The 16,627-nt window shown below is 41.5% G+C and overlaps 1 protein-coding gene across 1 annotated transcript in view; it reads right to left on the bottom strand.

Annotated features, from left to right (window-relative positions):
* hcn2b (hyperpolarization activated cyclic nucleotide-gated potassium channel 2b) overlaps positions 1–16,627 on the bottom strand; it is a gene marked incomplete at both ends in the record, with an annotated part of 36,831 nt that overhangs the window by 14,902 nt on the left and 5,302 nt on the right. Inside the window, 2 exons of the mRNA XM_080032462.1 lie at positions 6,560–6,778; positions 15,264–15,425. Of these exons, the coding sequence (XP_079888588.1) occupies positions 6,560–6,778; positions 15,264–15,425 (381 nt within the window). The remainder of the gene's footprint in view (positions 1–6,559; positions 6,779–15,263; positions 15,426–16,627) is intronic.

Below are 16,627 nucleotides of genomic sequence, written 5' to 3'. Positions count from 1 at the left end.
GTACCAATAAAGATGTAGCCGGCTTTTAGAGTATCCAGCTTGTTCAATCAAGCATGGGGATAAACTGGAGGCTCCTATTAAGTGTTTCCTTCCTCTCGATTCGGTGCATGACAGTCTCAATTAAACTGAAATGACAACTCTCTCTCTAGCTCGCTCAGTTCTACACTTTTTCAATAGCCGTTACTGAAGGAGCTGAGTTTTATTGACTTTCTGCTTTTCTCAGCATTAGACCTCGATTAGTGAGCATGTCACTCAAAGTCAGTGGGATTGAAGGGAGACTCAAATTGCCTCATGTTAAAAAAAGGAGAAAATCTGCAAACTTCTTTACTAGAACATTTGAAGTTGTAGCAAAGTTAATATATATCCATAACTAATGCTGTTTGAGTAAACAACAAAGGGGTGGACGGACGGCATAGATGACGATAGTCAAGTTCCATGAGCTGTCAGTTATTGCCATGACTCAGACAAGACAAACAACTCTTATAACTGAAATTCCACTTATTTTACTTTGAAAGTCTCAAACCAAGCTAAATCATAGACAGCAAATATCCACCTAAATTGTATCCATGATGCATCTTCTAAAATCAAACGTTGTGGCTGGTGAAGCAGATACCACTGGCCTCAGACCCTCCTGCAGTTTTAACAAAAGCATTACATTTCAGAAATCCAATCTGTTCCTCTGAGCCGGTGGATTTAGTTAAGGGGAGGTTTTTTTCTTATGGGACATAAAGCTCGTAGTTGGAGGATTGCGAGCATGATGCATGGCTGTCACTGTAAGCTGACACAGAGGGAAAGGAAAAATTGAATTGGCCCTCCAATTAGTGGGCCATGTCACTGGGCGTCAGTGCTCAGGATGTGACAATGTGTCTCATATCTGTGTGTGTGTGTGTGTGTGTGTGTGTGTGTGTGTGTGTGTGTGTGTGTGTGTGTGTGTGTGTGTGTGTGTGTGTGTGTGTGTGTGTGTGTGTGTGTGTGTGTGTGTGTGTGTGTGTGTGTGTGTGTGTGTGTGTGTGCGCGCGCGCACGCCCACTTCAGCTTAATGACTGAACAGCTGAGAAAAACCCACTGGTATAAATACATGGCACACACAATTATGCACACACATGAACACAGCATCAAATACACACATGAATGCCCTCATCACTGATATGTGAACAAACACAATAATTATATCACCTATTGTATATTAAATATTGCATGACTACAAAAGAGGAGAAATGTGTGATGTAAGACAGCTTCTGTAACATGTCATTAGGGTTATTTTTTTGCTTTGGCCACAGAGATTTTAAAGACTTAAACAGAAAGCCTTGTTAATAAACTGGGTTAAGGGGGTTTGAAAAAGGATATACATGGAAGGCAAATTACACTATTGATTTGAGCTGCATTGATTTGGATCATTCTTTATTACATACAGCTCTTAAGAGTCTCCAATCTTCATGGAAGTACAATACTAAATCCTTAGGGTTTTAAGTCAAATTATTTTCTTGTTCTTCTTCTTGTTTTTGTCCCGATAACCAGATGAAGTATTTTAATTTAATTAATCTAAGAGACACAGGTGTTCCAGGATGTGCCTTAGTGCTCGTCCAGGTTATGAAGTGAGCTGTTTCCCAAGTTGTTGTTTGATATATCAATGCCCTGTGGATCAGTGCTCATCACCTGAGGCCCCAGGGGTCACATCTCTCTCCTCGCACTATACTATTTCGAACACACTGCTCTATTGCTCTCCAGGGAGGGAAGTGGAGCAGGAGTGCAGTTACATAATGGCTAATGCCCTCTGTGCATGTGCGGTGTCCACTGGCAGATGGTGTGTTGCCCAACATTCAAGGGCAAATGGACAAATGAAGTGGGGGAGAGCTGGAGTAATGGAGATTAGAAAAGCATTGTACAGACAACACCTGAACGTTAAAAGGGGGGGGGGGGGTGTAATAAGGGAGCGCTAAGATTCTGCTACTTGTCTACTGTTTGTAGAGGTTGGGTAAACAAGAAGACAAATAACATCTAAAAATTCACATGTCAGCCCTCTTAACCTCTGGGAAAACCCTAAAGGCCTAAAATGATTATTTATGTTTCTTGAGAACAGGGCTACTCTACATACTCCTTTCCCACCAACGGGAACCAAGTTCCAGTTCCGGGCTGGTGCTGGGGCCGGTTCGCCACTGGTTCATCGCTGGAATCAGTTGCAAACTGCAATGTTTCCCACCGGGCAGAGCCGGCAAGAGAGCAACGTCAAATGTTGTAAGGGAAAAGTATATCTCACAGCCTGACTATACATTTGAATAAACAAACTACACCCCACACTGTCTGTCCAGACAGCCCTCTGCTGATTCACCAGCCAGCTTGTAGACCTTTTGTCTACAAGCTTCTTGTCCCTCAACTGTTGCAAACCACTGTAATGTAATTTAAATGTCTGCGCCCTGTGGCGTAAATGCGCCTTAAATATGTGATACTTTCAAGAAACGATATCTCTCTTGACAAAATACTTTGTGCATGCTGTCCTCAGTGATCCTCCGGAGCGGCGCTTGCTATTGAATACAACTCTTTGCTTTAAACACAGTATATGTTCTATTTTCTCTCACTACAACGTCATTATAAACGTATTTGTGTCGCCCACTGCGCTGCTGGCTAATGCTAAAGCTAGGACTGGCTTTTAGCACAACAGTGGCAGATCCGTCTTATTTTTGATTTTTGATCCCCTCTAATGTACTATCCTTTAAGACCGTTAAGGACAAGAATGGCCATAACGATACCAGCGTGTTAAAGTAAAGATAATTTATTCAAATACAGTAGTTAGCTTCAAGTAATGGATGAACAGTTAAAGTTTCAGTAAGCGGAATGGTCAGTTTAACTAACTTCCTGTCAGTGCCTGTAGTTAGCAGTCCCCTCCCTCGTTCCCACGTCACCACATTAATGCACTGCGGTCTTCAAGCAGCTACTTATCTAGCATCATCTCAGATCCGTAAGTGTGATAAAACATGAAAAAAACACTTGGGAAGGATTTTTACCTGCTCCGCCATTGTAGGCGCATACACATTCACCCATAGACATATGCATTCACCCATCCGTCGCTCTGCACTTGCACCGGCAGTGAGACGGGTGCCGGTTGGTAGCGTTCTCTCTTCTGATTGGTTATCAGTAGTGGGATCCCCGAAAAGTTTATTTGCCGATTACATGCAGAGCAGGTAACTGAGAGATCGGCTTTATGAAACGCACACACTATATAAGTGATCACTGTATGAATAAAGAGCGATTCCACACTTATATTAACATAAATAAATCGCTTACTTCACCTTTAATATTCTACACATACCATTGTAAGTAGTTCTATTGCAAAACAATCTGACCTAAATCCTACAATTCAATTGTAGGAAACAATTGTTGAAATTGACTTTTGTGTTTCTCATAAACCTTTTGTATCTCACAATAACTGTGTGTGTGTCTATATTCCTCCCCATATACCTGCTAAACATACCATCAACTTAACAACATGTGGTCATTCTGATGAAGCATAAAAAATACCAGCATGCTTTATGTAACTCATAAACTCACAGTAAACAGTTAGAATCCACATTTCTCTTCAATCAGCTCCAGCAGGGTCTGTGGATGCTGACATGATAAAAATTATCATTGCGCTAGACCTGTCGGCTATTATGACAATTCTGTCTCAACGGCATGCATGATGCTAACTGTTTCTTCTGTGTTATGTCAATACAAGTCCATGCTGTCGCTAGTTATTTACACAATGTTAGACGAGGTATCGGTTTTGTATGAAAGGCGAGCTCAAACTCATAGCTCTGTCTCCAGTCTGTTATCTGATGGCTGGACTTATTGTAGACTTGGTACATTGGTTAATGATATACAAACACCCATGGGGGCCACTGCAGAGGATGTTGGATGAGTTGCCTTATAAGCAAAGTTGGCAGTTCACTGTTTTACATCATGGGAGAAGAAGAGAATGAGATTGGTGGCAGGAACTGATTACTGGAGACGTCACATCACTGACAGAGCACAGCTACACATAACTGACACAAAACAGAGACATTCAGCATAGACACACAGCAACTAATTTGCTCTTTCTCTCAAATGTTTCTCTTTAATCTCTGTGCTTGCTGCATTTATGTTTGTGGAAGCCATTTCAAATATACTAAATGTAAAGCAATTTTTTTTTAGTTCCATACATCTAAGTTACCTTTTGATTTATTTGATAATGACAAGAAATGTGTAGGAAGATGGAGTCAAATCTATTCAGGCATGGGTGTGGCCTTTTCTTGTAAATGTTGGCTAAATTCCACGAAAATCTGCTCCGAACGCTTTAAGATGTGCCTGTCAACCAACAGCCAAACCAACCCAGTCGCCAGAGGAAAAACTCTACAGGGACATTCTACAGATATGAGACAACTGACTGAAAAGAAACATGTACGATTAGTTCATCTGTAAGTAAGAATGGCTCATTTTAATTGGGTTGAATAATTGTGATCACATATTGTTGTTATGGCAGCAGAACCAGTTTATATTTTTCATTTAATTTATTTTATTTATGATAGGGACAATGCTAATTCATTGGCAGACAGGATGGTGTAAATAAGCTTAGCTGTGTGTGTTGATTTTCATCCGCTTTCCCCAGCCAGTTGTTAAAAAGGCAACCTGGAGTAAAATAACAATAACAATCTGTCTTGAGTTAACTGAACCTTTAAATTCAGTTTTGCCACTGAGGTGGAACTTGGAACATAGATTTCAGTTTCTGTCTCTGTTTGTATCATAAGGCTGTCTCTGGAGAGCAGTGTGCCCAGTGATAATGGATGATGTACCCCAGAGCCACTGATAATGTACACACATACAGTACATGCAGATACTTGTTCAACCCCATCACAGCCCCTCCCCAAGATTAATGGTCTGATATAAACCTCGCCATCACTGATATTGTGAGCCAGAAAATAAAGCAAGATGATTGCTTCTCCAACATGACACACAACCATGTCACAAGAACATAAACTGAATAAAGCTACATGTTGAGTCCAACACAGCAGACGACTGAGGAAGAAACGTAATACTGATCACTCTTTGTTCTTAACGTTGGCAAGAGGCTACCACTCAACAACAAAGCTTGACCAATCACTCTGCTGTATATGTGCGTGTCTGCATGCAGGTGCACGCGTGATAGGTAGCATAAGACATCCCCCACATCAGCCAGGATCTAAGGGAGCTAACAAGACACAGAGCACCGCTGACACCATGGCCTTATAAAGCAGAAGCGTGCACAACCCCCTCCCTCCACCCCCCCCCCCCCCTCCCCGGCCCGCAGACACCGAAAGCTTTCATCTGCCTTTGTATGGAGATGACAGACAGGCCGAGGCCCAACGAGCTGCAGCCATGAATATCGAAGTTTAAGTGTGTTGGAATCAAAGAGAAAACCCTTCGTGGTTTATACCAAATGTGTTATCCGTGTCCAGAAATGTGTTGAGGACAAGTAGTGCAAAGTGCAATCATTTAATGGATTCTCCTAATGGCCTTTGGCCATTCGACAAGTGGGGGGCCGCTTTGATACGGTAAAGGCAATCCTGTAGCTAACCCCAAGCTAATCACCTCACCAATGATCAAATATAATAGCGTATTTTACCTTGTTTCTTTCCCTAACAAGCTATATTATTTACTCACACGGTCTAAATCTAAGGGATTGGTTCATCCAAATTACAAAAAAAAAAAAAATACCAACAACAACATCTCTTTCATGAAAAAGTGTCCCAGTAACTCTGAACACACAGTCCACAGTAGTTTCAATGACCGCTGTTTACGGCATGGTCTTGGTCTGGGGATTATACAGAGTAATCAAAAAATTGTTTCAGACCAAAGATGTCGTGGATGGATTTAACCAAAGAAAAGTGTGATATTGGAAAATATAGGCTTATTTGTTCTCTTTACCAAAATGTATTTGAGAGTGTGGATACCTAGTTCATGTCTGTCCATCTAGTGTGAAGCAAGGGCCAGGAGCAGATTATTTCAGCTTTGCATTAAAACTGAAAGCAGGGGAAAATAGTCTGCATAGAAGAAACTGCTTCCGTATGTAAGTCCCTGTTCAAATAAAACTTGCCATTCTTACATTTTTGTTAAAAATAACGTGTGAATAAATGTGCTTTGAAAGGACAGTGCAATGTTAGCTGTTTCCCTGTGCTTCCAAATCTATCTCACTATATTTCAGTGAAAATTAGATAAAATGATGACATGTTCACTGCTTTATACAACAAATAAACGTCCAGGTGCTAGCATTGTAATGCAGATGGATATTTCTGAGCCTGGACGAATATAACCATAGCTATCTAGATGCTATGCTATACCGAGAGAATGTTTTCATTCATTTATTATTGGGGCAATTTGGTTAAAACAACCTTCAGTCTCAAAAATATCGTAATACCTTTAACTTGAGCAGTGCAAAGCTATTTTCATCAAGAAAAAAAAGAAAAATGCCTATTTTCCAAAAGAGTTGATTTTTTAATGACAGATTACTCCTTTAATGTTTGTTTTGAAATCGCAGAGGAGACACAGAAACAGGTGGTCAGACCCTTACCTTTTCTTGGTATTGCCGCCTGGATGAATCCAGAGACTGGATGAGTGCGGTCGCGTGGCCGATGAACATGGCGTAGCAGGTGGCTCCTATGATCATACTGAGCATGGTCAGCCAGATGTCTGACATGCTCTCCGGGGCTTGTCTTCCATATCCAATACACAGCATGTGGCTCATGGCCTTAAAGACGGCGAAGGAGTAGAGCTCACTCCACGAGTCATTCTGTGGGGAGAGACGGCGGGAGGGCAAAGAGCGAACATAAGTAGGGTTGAAAATATACATACAGAGGCACCAAGAGATTGCAGAGAAAGGAGAAAAATCTGTGTTAATCTGTTCACCTTAGAATGGCTCCCACAATTTTTACTCTTGTGCTACAATGATTTCAACCAAATGACCTTAGCCTATCATCTCAGCCAAAGGTAGGCTGTTAAAGGTGCACGATGTTACCTTGGGTGTGTCAGAGAAGTGAGCATTTTCTAAGGTATATTCTCATATCTGAATAAACAAACTTTAATTGTATCCCTGGAAAACGGTTTCAAGTTATAAAAGTTACTGTTGTTGTAGAAAAACAGTTTTTATTGATATGAGATATTATTTAGTGTTGCTTTTGATGAGGAAAGCTCTTTTTAACCATTCAAATCAAGTACATTTTAATAGGTGTTATTGCATATGAATGATTAATCCCTTCTCTGTGGACACACTGTTTTGGACGTCGTGAGAAGATAACAAGTGTCATATATTTGACATAATAATGATACAATTACATTTAAGGGGATAATTGTGCTCCAGACATTCTATTCTTAATCCCTAATAACATCTACAATTTTAAATATGTTTACTTTTAAACATAACAGCAGTTAATATTGGAAGACGGCCTTTTGTCAAGCTTCTCAAGAATCACTGACATACTGTACATACGGTACATAATGGTTTTAGAGGGAGTGCATTTAAGAATAAGAGGGCTACACAGTGAGACATTCCTGCTGAGGTATACAGCTCATGGTCTGGTGATTGTTTCAAGTTAAAGTGGAGAGCTTTCGTCAGCATTGAGCAGCCTTGCCTTGCCTGGCCTCATCAGTGCCCGGCAGAAGGAGGAGAGGGAGACGGCGAGTGTTAATGAGGAGCCTGTGCATCTGCCTGCTCCAGTCTGCCTTTGATTGGTGCTCACACACTCAGTCAACCCTAATTTCTCCCATGGTAGATTCATCAGAAAGCCCTCCACCGGCGCCGCCGATTCCTCACATCCTCCCCTCAAACAACTGTGGTTCACACACGCACGCACACACACACACACACACACACACACACACACACACACACACACACACACACACACACACACACACACACACACACACACACACACACACACACACACACACACACACACACACACTGTCTGGAGTTTGCCACTGTCTGAGGTTTGCCACTGTCTGAACTGTCTGAACACTGACTGAAAGTCCTTCCGTCCCTCCCCCGGTCAAAGTGGTGTCTTCAGTCGCTGATTTGTGTATTTTTTTCCCGAGGGGCATTTGCATTTCCATTTGAGAATCAAATCTGGGTGTGTGTTTTTTTGCAGGAGGTGGAAGGGGACCAACTGGCATGAGGCTGCCGTAAGATGTTTATAAAACTTGTGTTTTGAAGGGGCATTCGGGGACAAAGAAGAGGATGAGATTTCAAAAAAGGCACTTAGCCTCAAGAACAGGACAACCAGAAACTCTGCCATGGTGCCAGACTGTGAGCTCAGTTCCAACAATGAGCTTGGCTCACGGTTTCACATCTGTTCTGTTCTGAGCCTGTCAGCTGGATCAGTCGTTTGGATTTCATCGAGGAGATGAACTGGACCTTGTAATCGTTAGATAAAAGACGGAGAAAGCCAGGTCAGCGATTTAAAGCCCTTAAGATAGGCTATCATCATCACATCTCAAACTCTGTTGTTATTTCTATATGATGTAGCTTTTTCTCATTGTCATCAATGGCCTTTACTCCCATCATCATAAGCAATACTTCCCTAACTAAACCCTGACTCATTTAGACAATCCAGCCAGGGGGGTGGGGGGTATAAAGGCTTCATCATTATGCCGGCCAGCACAGCACAGAATCATTTCTTCCCCTTAGAGTCTATCACTGAAGTACTGAACAAAGGAAACTACATAATAAGACATCTAACAATAAATAAATTAATTGTCTGCATCTGAGTCCATACTGTACATAGAATATGTGAGTCTGTGTGAGCTATAACTGTCACACGCAATTGTGGCATTCGTAAGACAACGTTACTGTAAATCGACTGGCGTTCTGGTACAGATACAGGATGTAACAGTATCTACGGGTCAAAGATGCATTGCTCTTAGTCTGTATCTGTGGCAGCAGGAGAGTCGGTGAAAGAGGTATGAATTGTCTTGTCTCTCCTGTGTTCTATCCAAAATGGATTGTGTCACACCACACAACAGTTAACCTATAGGCAGAGTAGATGCCGCAAGTTTACGTATTGAAACAAATAATTAAATGCATACCAAAAGCATGCCTGGCTCCGCCCAAACATACCAACAGAAGAGAACATATTGACACATTATAACTTGATTGTTTGGTCTGTTGATACTAAAACTACGACCACAAAACGACTACACGTGGTTTTACAGGGTTTGTATGCCGGATATTTTCTTATTCTTTCAGCTGGATTTGTGGCAGCCAATCAGGTGAGCTGTTTCTTTCTGTTTCCAGTATTTATCCTAAACTAAGCTAGCCAGCTGTAACTGGTCAGTTTGTGTTTAAGTTTGAGATCAAAGCTGATTAAAACCGACAGTGTGTGTGTGTGTGTGTGTGTGTGTGTGTGTGTGTGTGTGTGTGTGTGTGTGTGTGTGTGTGTGTGTGTGTGTGTGTGTGTGTGTGTGTGTGTGTGTGTGTGTGTGTGTGTGTGTGTGTGTGGTGTGTGTGTGTGTGTGTGTGTGTCTGTGTGTGTCTGTGTGAGGGGGTGGTACAAATGAAATTAGCTCTTCATGTTCATTTCATTTGCCATCGGTCTTCACTGAGCAGTGTGGATGATAGCTAATTGTACATAATACATTTAGGGAGGAGCACGAAGGGAGTATGGGACATCTATGATGCATGATGGCGTAAATATAGAGTAGTGAGTGGACGTGCACGCTGGCATGCCTGCCGCCAAACAGGCTGTTTGAGACCCAGCTTGGATTGTGTGTGTGTGTTTGTGTGTGTGTGTGTGTGTGTGTGTGTGTGTGTGTGTGTGTGTGTGTGTGTGTGTGTGTGTGTGTGTGTGTGTGTGTGTGTGTGTGTGTGTGTGTGTGTGTGTGTGTGTGTGTGTGTGTGTGTGTGTGTGTGCCAGTCATGCTGCTGAGCATCTCTTTGACAGGGTGCAGTCCCTCTCTGACAGAACTAACATGAAGAGTGCGGGTTTGCTTTTGAGGACTGGTATTAAGATGACTTATGTTATCATAGTCAAGACCTTGTGAGCAATGTTAAGATCCATTATTCAGAACCAGCGGGTTTGTGATGTATTCATTACTTAATGAGTTCGAAAGCTGCAAGATGATTTGGTGTTTGCTTGAAATACTTGACGGCATTAACAAAGAATGCTGACATCAAGAGCAAAAACATTTCTCTCGATGGAAGGAGTTTTCGTGCATAAACTTTCATTGGAATGTGTTCAAGTCAAAATAATGGACAAATGAGCAGAAATTCCGGTGCATCATGGATGGCTGTGTTTGAGATGCTAATCGCATGTCAACAGTTTGCAAACTTGTTCTCCAACATCAGATCTTTGGTTTCTCTGATTTAAACAACAAGCTTTGTCTCAAACATAGGAGCGGTAATAAATCGTTTTTTTTCTTAGAATATAAGCAGCAGCCTATTAAAAGGTCTTGGTTGACCAAATACAGCATTTTCTCATTTTTTGGATCTCACTAGTTTTTGCTTCAGCATCTTGTGTGGCTGTCATAATTAGTTTTTTTCTGTACAGCCAAGTATTTCTTTAAAAAAAACAATAATTCTTATACAGGGATCCCATTAAAAATGGGTAAAAGATCTGGCGCCCACATCAGCATGCTAACATTATCACAAATACAATTAGCAAAGATGCTGGTGTTTTGTAAGTGCAATGTTAACCATGTTCAATATCTTCGTTGAGTCTGCTATCATGATGATTTTGCTGCTGAGGCCAATGGAAATGTCCTCAGTTTTGTTATTTGGTCAAAAATCAGTCTTATTAAATATGAAGGTCTATTGAACTCTGAGATCCTATGTAGTATGAATGTGCAAACATTTTATAAATCGGTTCATCCTAGCCTGAGAAAAGGCTGAAAGAGTGTTTAATGGTCTCACTGTCTCACTGTTAGGATTAACAGGACAGCTGGGCCAAGGGAAGACTGAGGAAAGGCTGAGGGAAGAAAAACCTAATTCATTATATTATAATAGCGATTTTATAATGATAGAACGCCGGTTCCGTATGGGTGAAGTATTCCTTTAAGTATTCAGGTAGTAGATTAAATTCAGAAGATCACCAGAAGAGTATGTGTGAGGTACTTGAGGTGTGCATGTGTCGTAAATCCTGAATTGCATCTTTTATTTCAGTCTGGTTTATAAACGTCTTACTGAGCTGACTTCTCCTCCGCATCTTTAATTGACTTCCTCGGATGTGAAAAGGATGCGTGTTTATCATTTGATTGAGTAGTCCGACATCAAGTTCTCAAGGACCAACCTCTACATAATGAAATAGATTAGATGAAATGATCTGTTTCCTTATTGGTTAAACTAATTATATTTCATCTCTTATGTAAAATGACCATGGAAACTTGGCAATCAAATTATTTATACACACATTGAACTGTTACACAGAAAATCAGCTCAAGGGAGGTTGTTGGAATTATTTGGGAGAAAACGGGGCTGGCTATTTTCTCTCTCCATATTTGCTGTCATCCCATACTCTAATAGGCTGTACTTCCTTTACGTGTATTGACTTATTTAACATGGTTATCTTCTCCTCAGCTGATACGAAAGGCAAAGAGTCAACAAGATGTGTTGCTTGTTCATTCTGCTGCATGCAAACAACATGCTTTCTTAGGGCAGCTGTGGCACCGTCAATTTAGGGAGAGAGACTTATTTTCAGAGTATAGGAACAGGTTCATTGTGGCCTTCAGGTCCTCTGAAAGACCTCTATACGCAGGTCATGTCCTTTTGGAGGATCCAGCATCTGATTTGAGACACAGCTGTTGATTTCTGACAGCTGTTTGTGTTCAACCATGTGCATCTGGAGAATGTTTCTAGTTGATAATGCAAGCTGTGGCCATAATACTCACGCCTGGAGCATTTGCTCAGATAACATGTAAGCCTTTGTTGTGGTTATTGTGATAAGAAAAAAAAATATTGCATCTATATTGCGTTTAAACTTAACAGAGCAAGTTGCTTTCATAGTCATGCAAGCAGTTTAGTTAGTTTGCTTTGGCACATTGGCTGCATTTTAATATGGACTTCCTCCCACTATGCTAAAGTGCCATACACACCAACACCTCCACTCATGCTCCGCTCGCCACTTTGATCCCCTTCAGTAAGTGCAAGAATGGACCGATATCCTTGTCAACTTTAAAAGCAGGAGGTTTCAATGAGACGCTTGAGTGCATGCAGTACATAAGCATAGATAATAATGGTGTTTTATTGCAATCACAGCAACTCTCACTCTACAGTAAAACGTTGCTCAGCAGCACCCAAAAATATTAAGTACAGAAACAGAGCTCAGACTGAAGCAGACAGAAGTTGAAAGGGTGAGAGAGGCTTTATTTTAATGCCGCTGATCCAACAGTCCATCAGACTGAAGCAGATGGCACAAATATGGATTTATAACAGACTTATAATTAACACCAGTGTGTCTGCTGTATACACACACATGGAGCAGGTATAAAAAATCCGCATGAGAGCGTTTTTTCCCCCCGAGCGTTTAAATTAAAGACGTGTGTGTCTATCTTGCTGTTGCTCCATAGGTGGACGTATGACGCAAAAAAGGAAGGTACGGTAGTGTTGAGTAAAAGTCCGACCCAGGCAGTAACCCTGAAGTGAAACACAAGGAAGAGGATCATTTAACGCTGCGTCTCTGATTCGAGGCCACTCTGAAGGGGATCTCTGACCTTGCTGCAGCTGAGAGGGAAAGCAGCACAGCACAGCATGCTGTGGTGTGTCAAGGCGCATCGGAGGAAAGAATCACACAAAGGCGTAAACAACACGCGTCACTCTCTTGGGCAATCAAAGAGAAAAGTGAAGGGTCAAGGGGAGGAAGTGAAGCAATTCAGAAAAAAAGGCATTCGTTCATCATATTGTCTCTGCATTCATCCAACCCATTGATAATAATGAACATTTTGCACATTAAAGTTGACAAAAAAAATGTAATTGTGCATGGGAGCCGTTTCTCCGAGATAGTAAAATATCAACCAAATAATGTAGCTTTGAATTGGATTGGAACGCTCAAATGAGACATAACACTTATATGTGCAGCTTTAAACGGAAGAAAGGTGACTTTTAGTTGGCGAGAGAGAGCGAGAAAGAGAGAATGATGGCCGGATTAAACGAGAAATGAGAGATGGAACGATAGAGAAGCAACAGGGATGTCCCCTAAGGTCAATGGGTGTGCGATCCATCTGTTCCTGGAGATCACATACACACACTCACATACAGACACACACACACTCACACGCAAGCCTGCACACCAGTGTGTCAGTACATTTGTATTTTTGGGGCCCATTTTGATGTTATAAATGTATCAAAATGTATTCTCAGCATAATAGCATTTCTTAGCTAGGAAACTCATGCTTTTAGCAGACTGCACCAGCCAAGAGTAAGAGTAATGAATCATCCATTCTGCTGAACTACTTTAGACACAACAATGATGTGATGTTCTCTCTCCGCCGAATAGTTGGAGCTTCCATGAAAGCCATTTCAAATGATCTCCAGCTTCGGTTGCTACAGCGATAAGCAGCAGTCAACCAACAAGAAACATCTTCTTGAACTGTCACTATAGGCTAGAACATGTTGATGTCATCCAGGAGACAACTATTCAAAAGCTTAGTATAAACTAATTAGTTTACTCTTGAAAAAGTAAAAAGCCCCTCATTTAATCCCTCATCTGACTACTTTACTTTAATTCATCTGAAGCATTACTGAGTTAAAAGAGGCTGTTTGAAATATTTCAGCCAGTCCTGATACCTAAGCCTATGATTATTCTCTAGCATAGATATAACATATATATGGGGCGACCGTGGCTCATTTGGTAGAGCGGGTTGGCCAATGATCCAAGGGTTGGCGGTTCGATCCCCGCCCGGCCACCTGTGTCAAGGTTGTTGTGTCCTTGGGTATGTTTGAGGTGGTGGTTGGAGGGGCCGTTGGCGCGGAATGGCAACTTGTGTCAGTCTGCCCCAGGGCAGCTGTGGCTACTATCGTAGTTTACCACCACCGGTATGACTGTGTGTGAATGAATGGAACCTGGGACCCTGTAAGCGCTTTGAGTCCTTAGGGAATAAAGCGCTATATAAATCTTATCCATTATTATCATAAATGTTTTTTATTGTTGGGCTTTCCCTGTCTGCATTCCTAACATGCCTGCCACAGATGATACATAATATGTGGGAATATGTTTGTGAAATGCAGTATATATGTAGAAAAACAAAACGAAAAGGTGAATATTAAGGGCAAGAAGCCAAAAAAGTTTCACTCCTCAAATTCCCTGACTTCTCACTGCCTCTGGCACTGTCAGCCACCGACTTCCAGTCTGTTATCTCCAATACAGAATGACGAGTCTGACAGGTCGTAAGGGTTTAAGCCCAAAAATGATAAATATCCAAACAGGGCTTAACGTTTCCTGATGTCCTTATGTATTTCTATATTTTTTTTCTCTGTATTTAGCAAGGTATGGTTGGCGGTATCGCCATTATAAAGGTAGGTGTTAAAGAGACACAACACCTTCGATTAGTTCGAACCCACCCAAACTTATGTATAAATTCTACTCAAGTTTCCAAAGCTATCCAACATGTCAGACTGAGTTTTGGGGATAACTGTCTAAAAAGAGAAACATTATATTAAACGTATGTATTTTGGAGTACTGGTAAAGGCATAAACACATAATTAAGTTATAATGTTCAGTGTGTGTTACAACTGTTTTAGAAGCCCTGATTTAACTTGATGATCATTTGGATACTGTGGTTGGTGGTGCTGTTGAATTGTATTGATACAAATAGCAGGGGATCAAGAGGTTGACTGAACAAGTGATGCTCCTATTCCAAGTGTGTAATGAAACATGCCTTGAAAATTATTTTTTTAAACTAGCAGCCAGACAAAGAGAGATAAAAAAAGAGGACTGCTAAAGAAGGAAACCACGTTAAGTGCTATATATAAATGTAGTGCAAACAGGCTGTTGTTTCATCCCTCACTTCTGCTTAGGTCTCCTGGGTTTTCTAACTACACAGGGTTTAATTGAGGCCGGTTCTATGTCTGTGATCGTAAACTGAAATCTCTTTCCATAACTGCAAATAACACACCTCTGTGCTCCGTGTTCTATGCTCTGCCTTTGCAGTAATACTGTAGTTATGCCCAATATGTTTGCACACTGATGATTACGTGATAATGTGACTTCCGAAATAACTTTATCCACTGTGTCAACACACATACTATACTCACACATATAGTGCACAAACAGAGCATTTACGCTTACCACCATCTTGTTGAGGGAGACCCAGCAGTCAGCTGGAAAGTCTTGCAACATGGGAACCAGGAACTGGAGACAGCCATCCCAGTGACACAGCAGCAGCATCATACCGATCAGGTTGAATATTCTCATCACAGCACTGGCCAGGTCATAGGTCATGTGGAAGATCTGGTCAGGAGGAGAAGAGACAGGCGGACGGAGGGGTTATAAAAGAGGAGAGGCAGAGAAAAGACTGAGGGGAATGGTAAATCAGTTAATGTTTCGACAATCTGGGGTCAAATCTAAAGAGCCTGGAATCTGTTACTGTACTGAGGAGGAGAGAACTGGAAATGATTATCTAGACTTGTAGTAAGCCTAGGCTACATATCCTGATTCACTCGGTAGCCTAGTGTGGATTTCAAATAATAACCAGAAAACAATGTATTATATATGTCACATTGGCAATGTCATTATGACCTACATTAAAACGATTAAAATTGAATTTCATACTTTAGCGTCTAAAGTAACCTACTAGTTAACAGATAGTTTGGCTAAAATCCCCCTCCTTTTGACCATTTGAAGGCAGTGGGGACATTTTAAAATTATGTAATCAAGTTGACAGGGAGAAAATGTTAGCACACAGTTGTCTATTAATGTGTCTAGCAGTTACAGTTGGCCACCCGGCTAATGTGAGTCCAATATTTCTTTCTTTTAGCTCTGTTTTGTCACTAGCCATATTTGCCTCAAATAATGAATTAGACAGGAGGTACAATTCAAAACCGTTACAATAGACATGGCATCATCATGTCACTGATCAGTAACACAACTGGTTATTTGGGGTTTTCTTTTCCTTATATTACAATAATGGGTCAGGCTGAGGTTCTGTGTTATAACAAGCTGGGGAAAATGATTCGAACAAGCACAGAGAGTGTCCTTTCTGTACTCATTCATGACAAAACCTCATCACACGCTGATGGAAGGCTTGATGAGAAATCCAAGCCAGCCTCTCTATCCGCTGTGTCTTAAATTTGCTTCCCTCGTGGTGAAAAGGCTCAATTCTGCGGAGCCGGTGTTGTGGTCACAGCCTTGTAAACACCACTCGCTCTGGCTTAGCTGGCTACTGGCCAGGCCTTGTTACCACTATGTGTGCCTGTGCATGAGGAGGGTAGATTATTTACATGCATGTGTGTGTGCACTGGTGTGTAAGCCTTGTACAGCTGGGCCAACTGGGGGCTTTGCTAAATTGTGAGCACACGCATATTCCCACGGGGGACAGAGAATTGTCCTAGCAGGGACGTAGACCAGATGCTGTACGTATGCCAGCATATAATACCCACAATTCACATATACTGGCTCATTTCTCACTTTAGACAAGATAATAGTCCTACGCT

The sequence above is a fragment of the Ammodytes marinus genome (genome assembly GCF_949987685.1).
Source record: "Ammodytes marinus genome assembly, chromosome: 8".
NCBI lineage: Eukaryota > Metazoa > Chordata > Actinopteri > Uranoscopiformes > Ammodytidae > Ammodytes > Ammodytes marinus.
The sequence above is the reverse complement of the archived record's forward strand: the minus strand, read 5'-3'. Positions and strand labels throughout refer to the sequence as shown.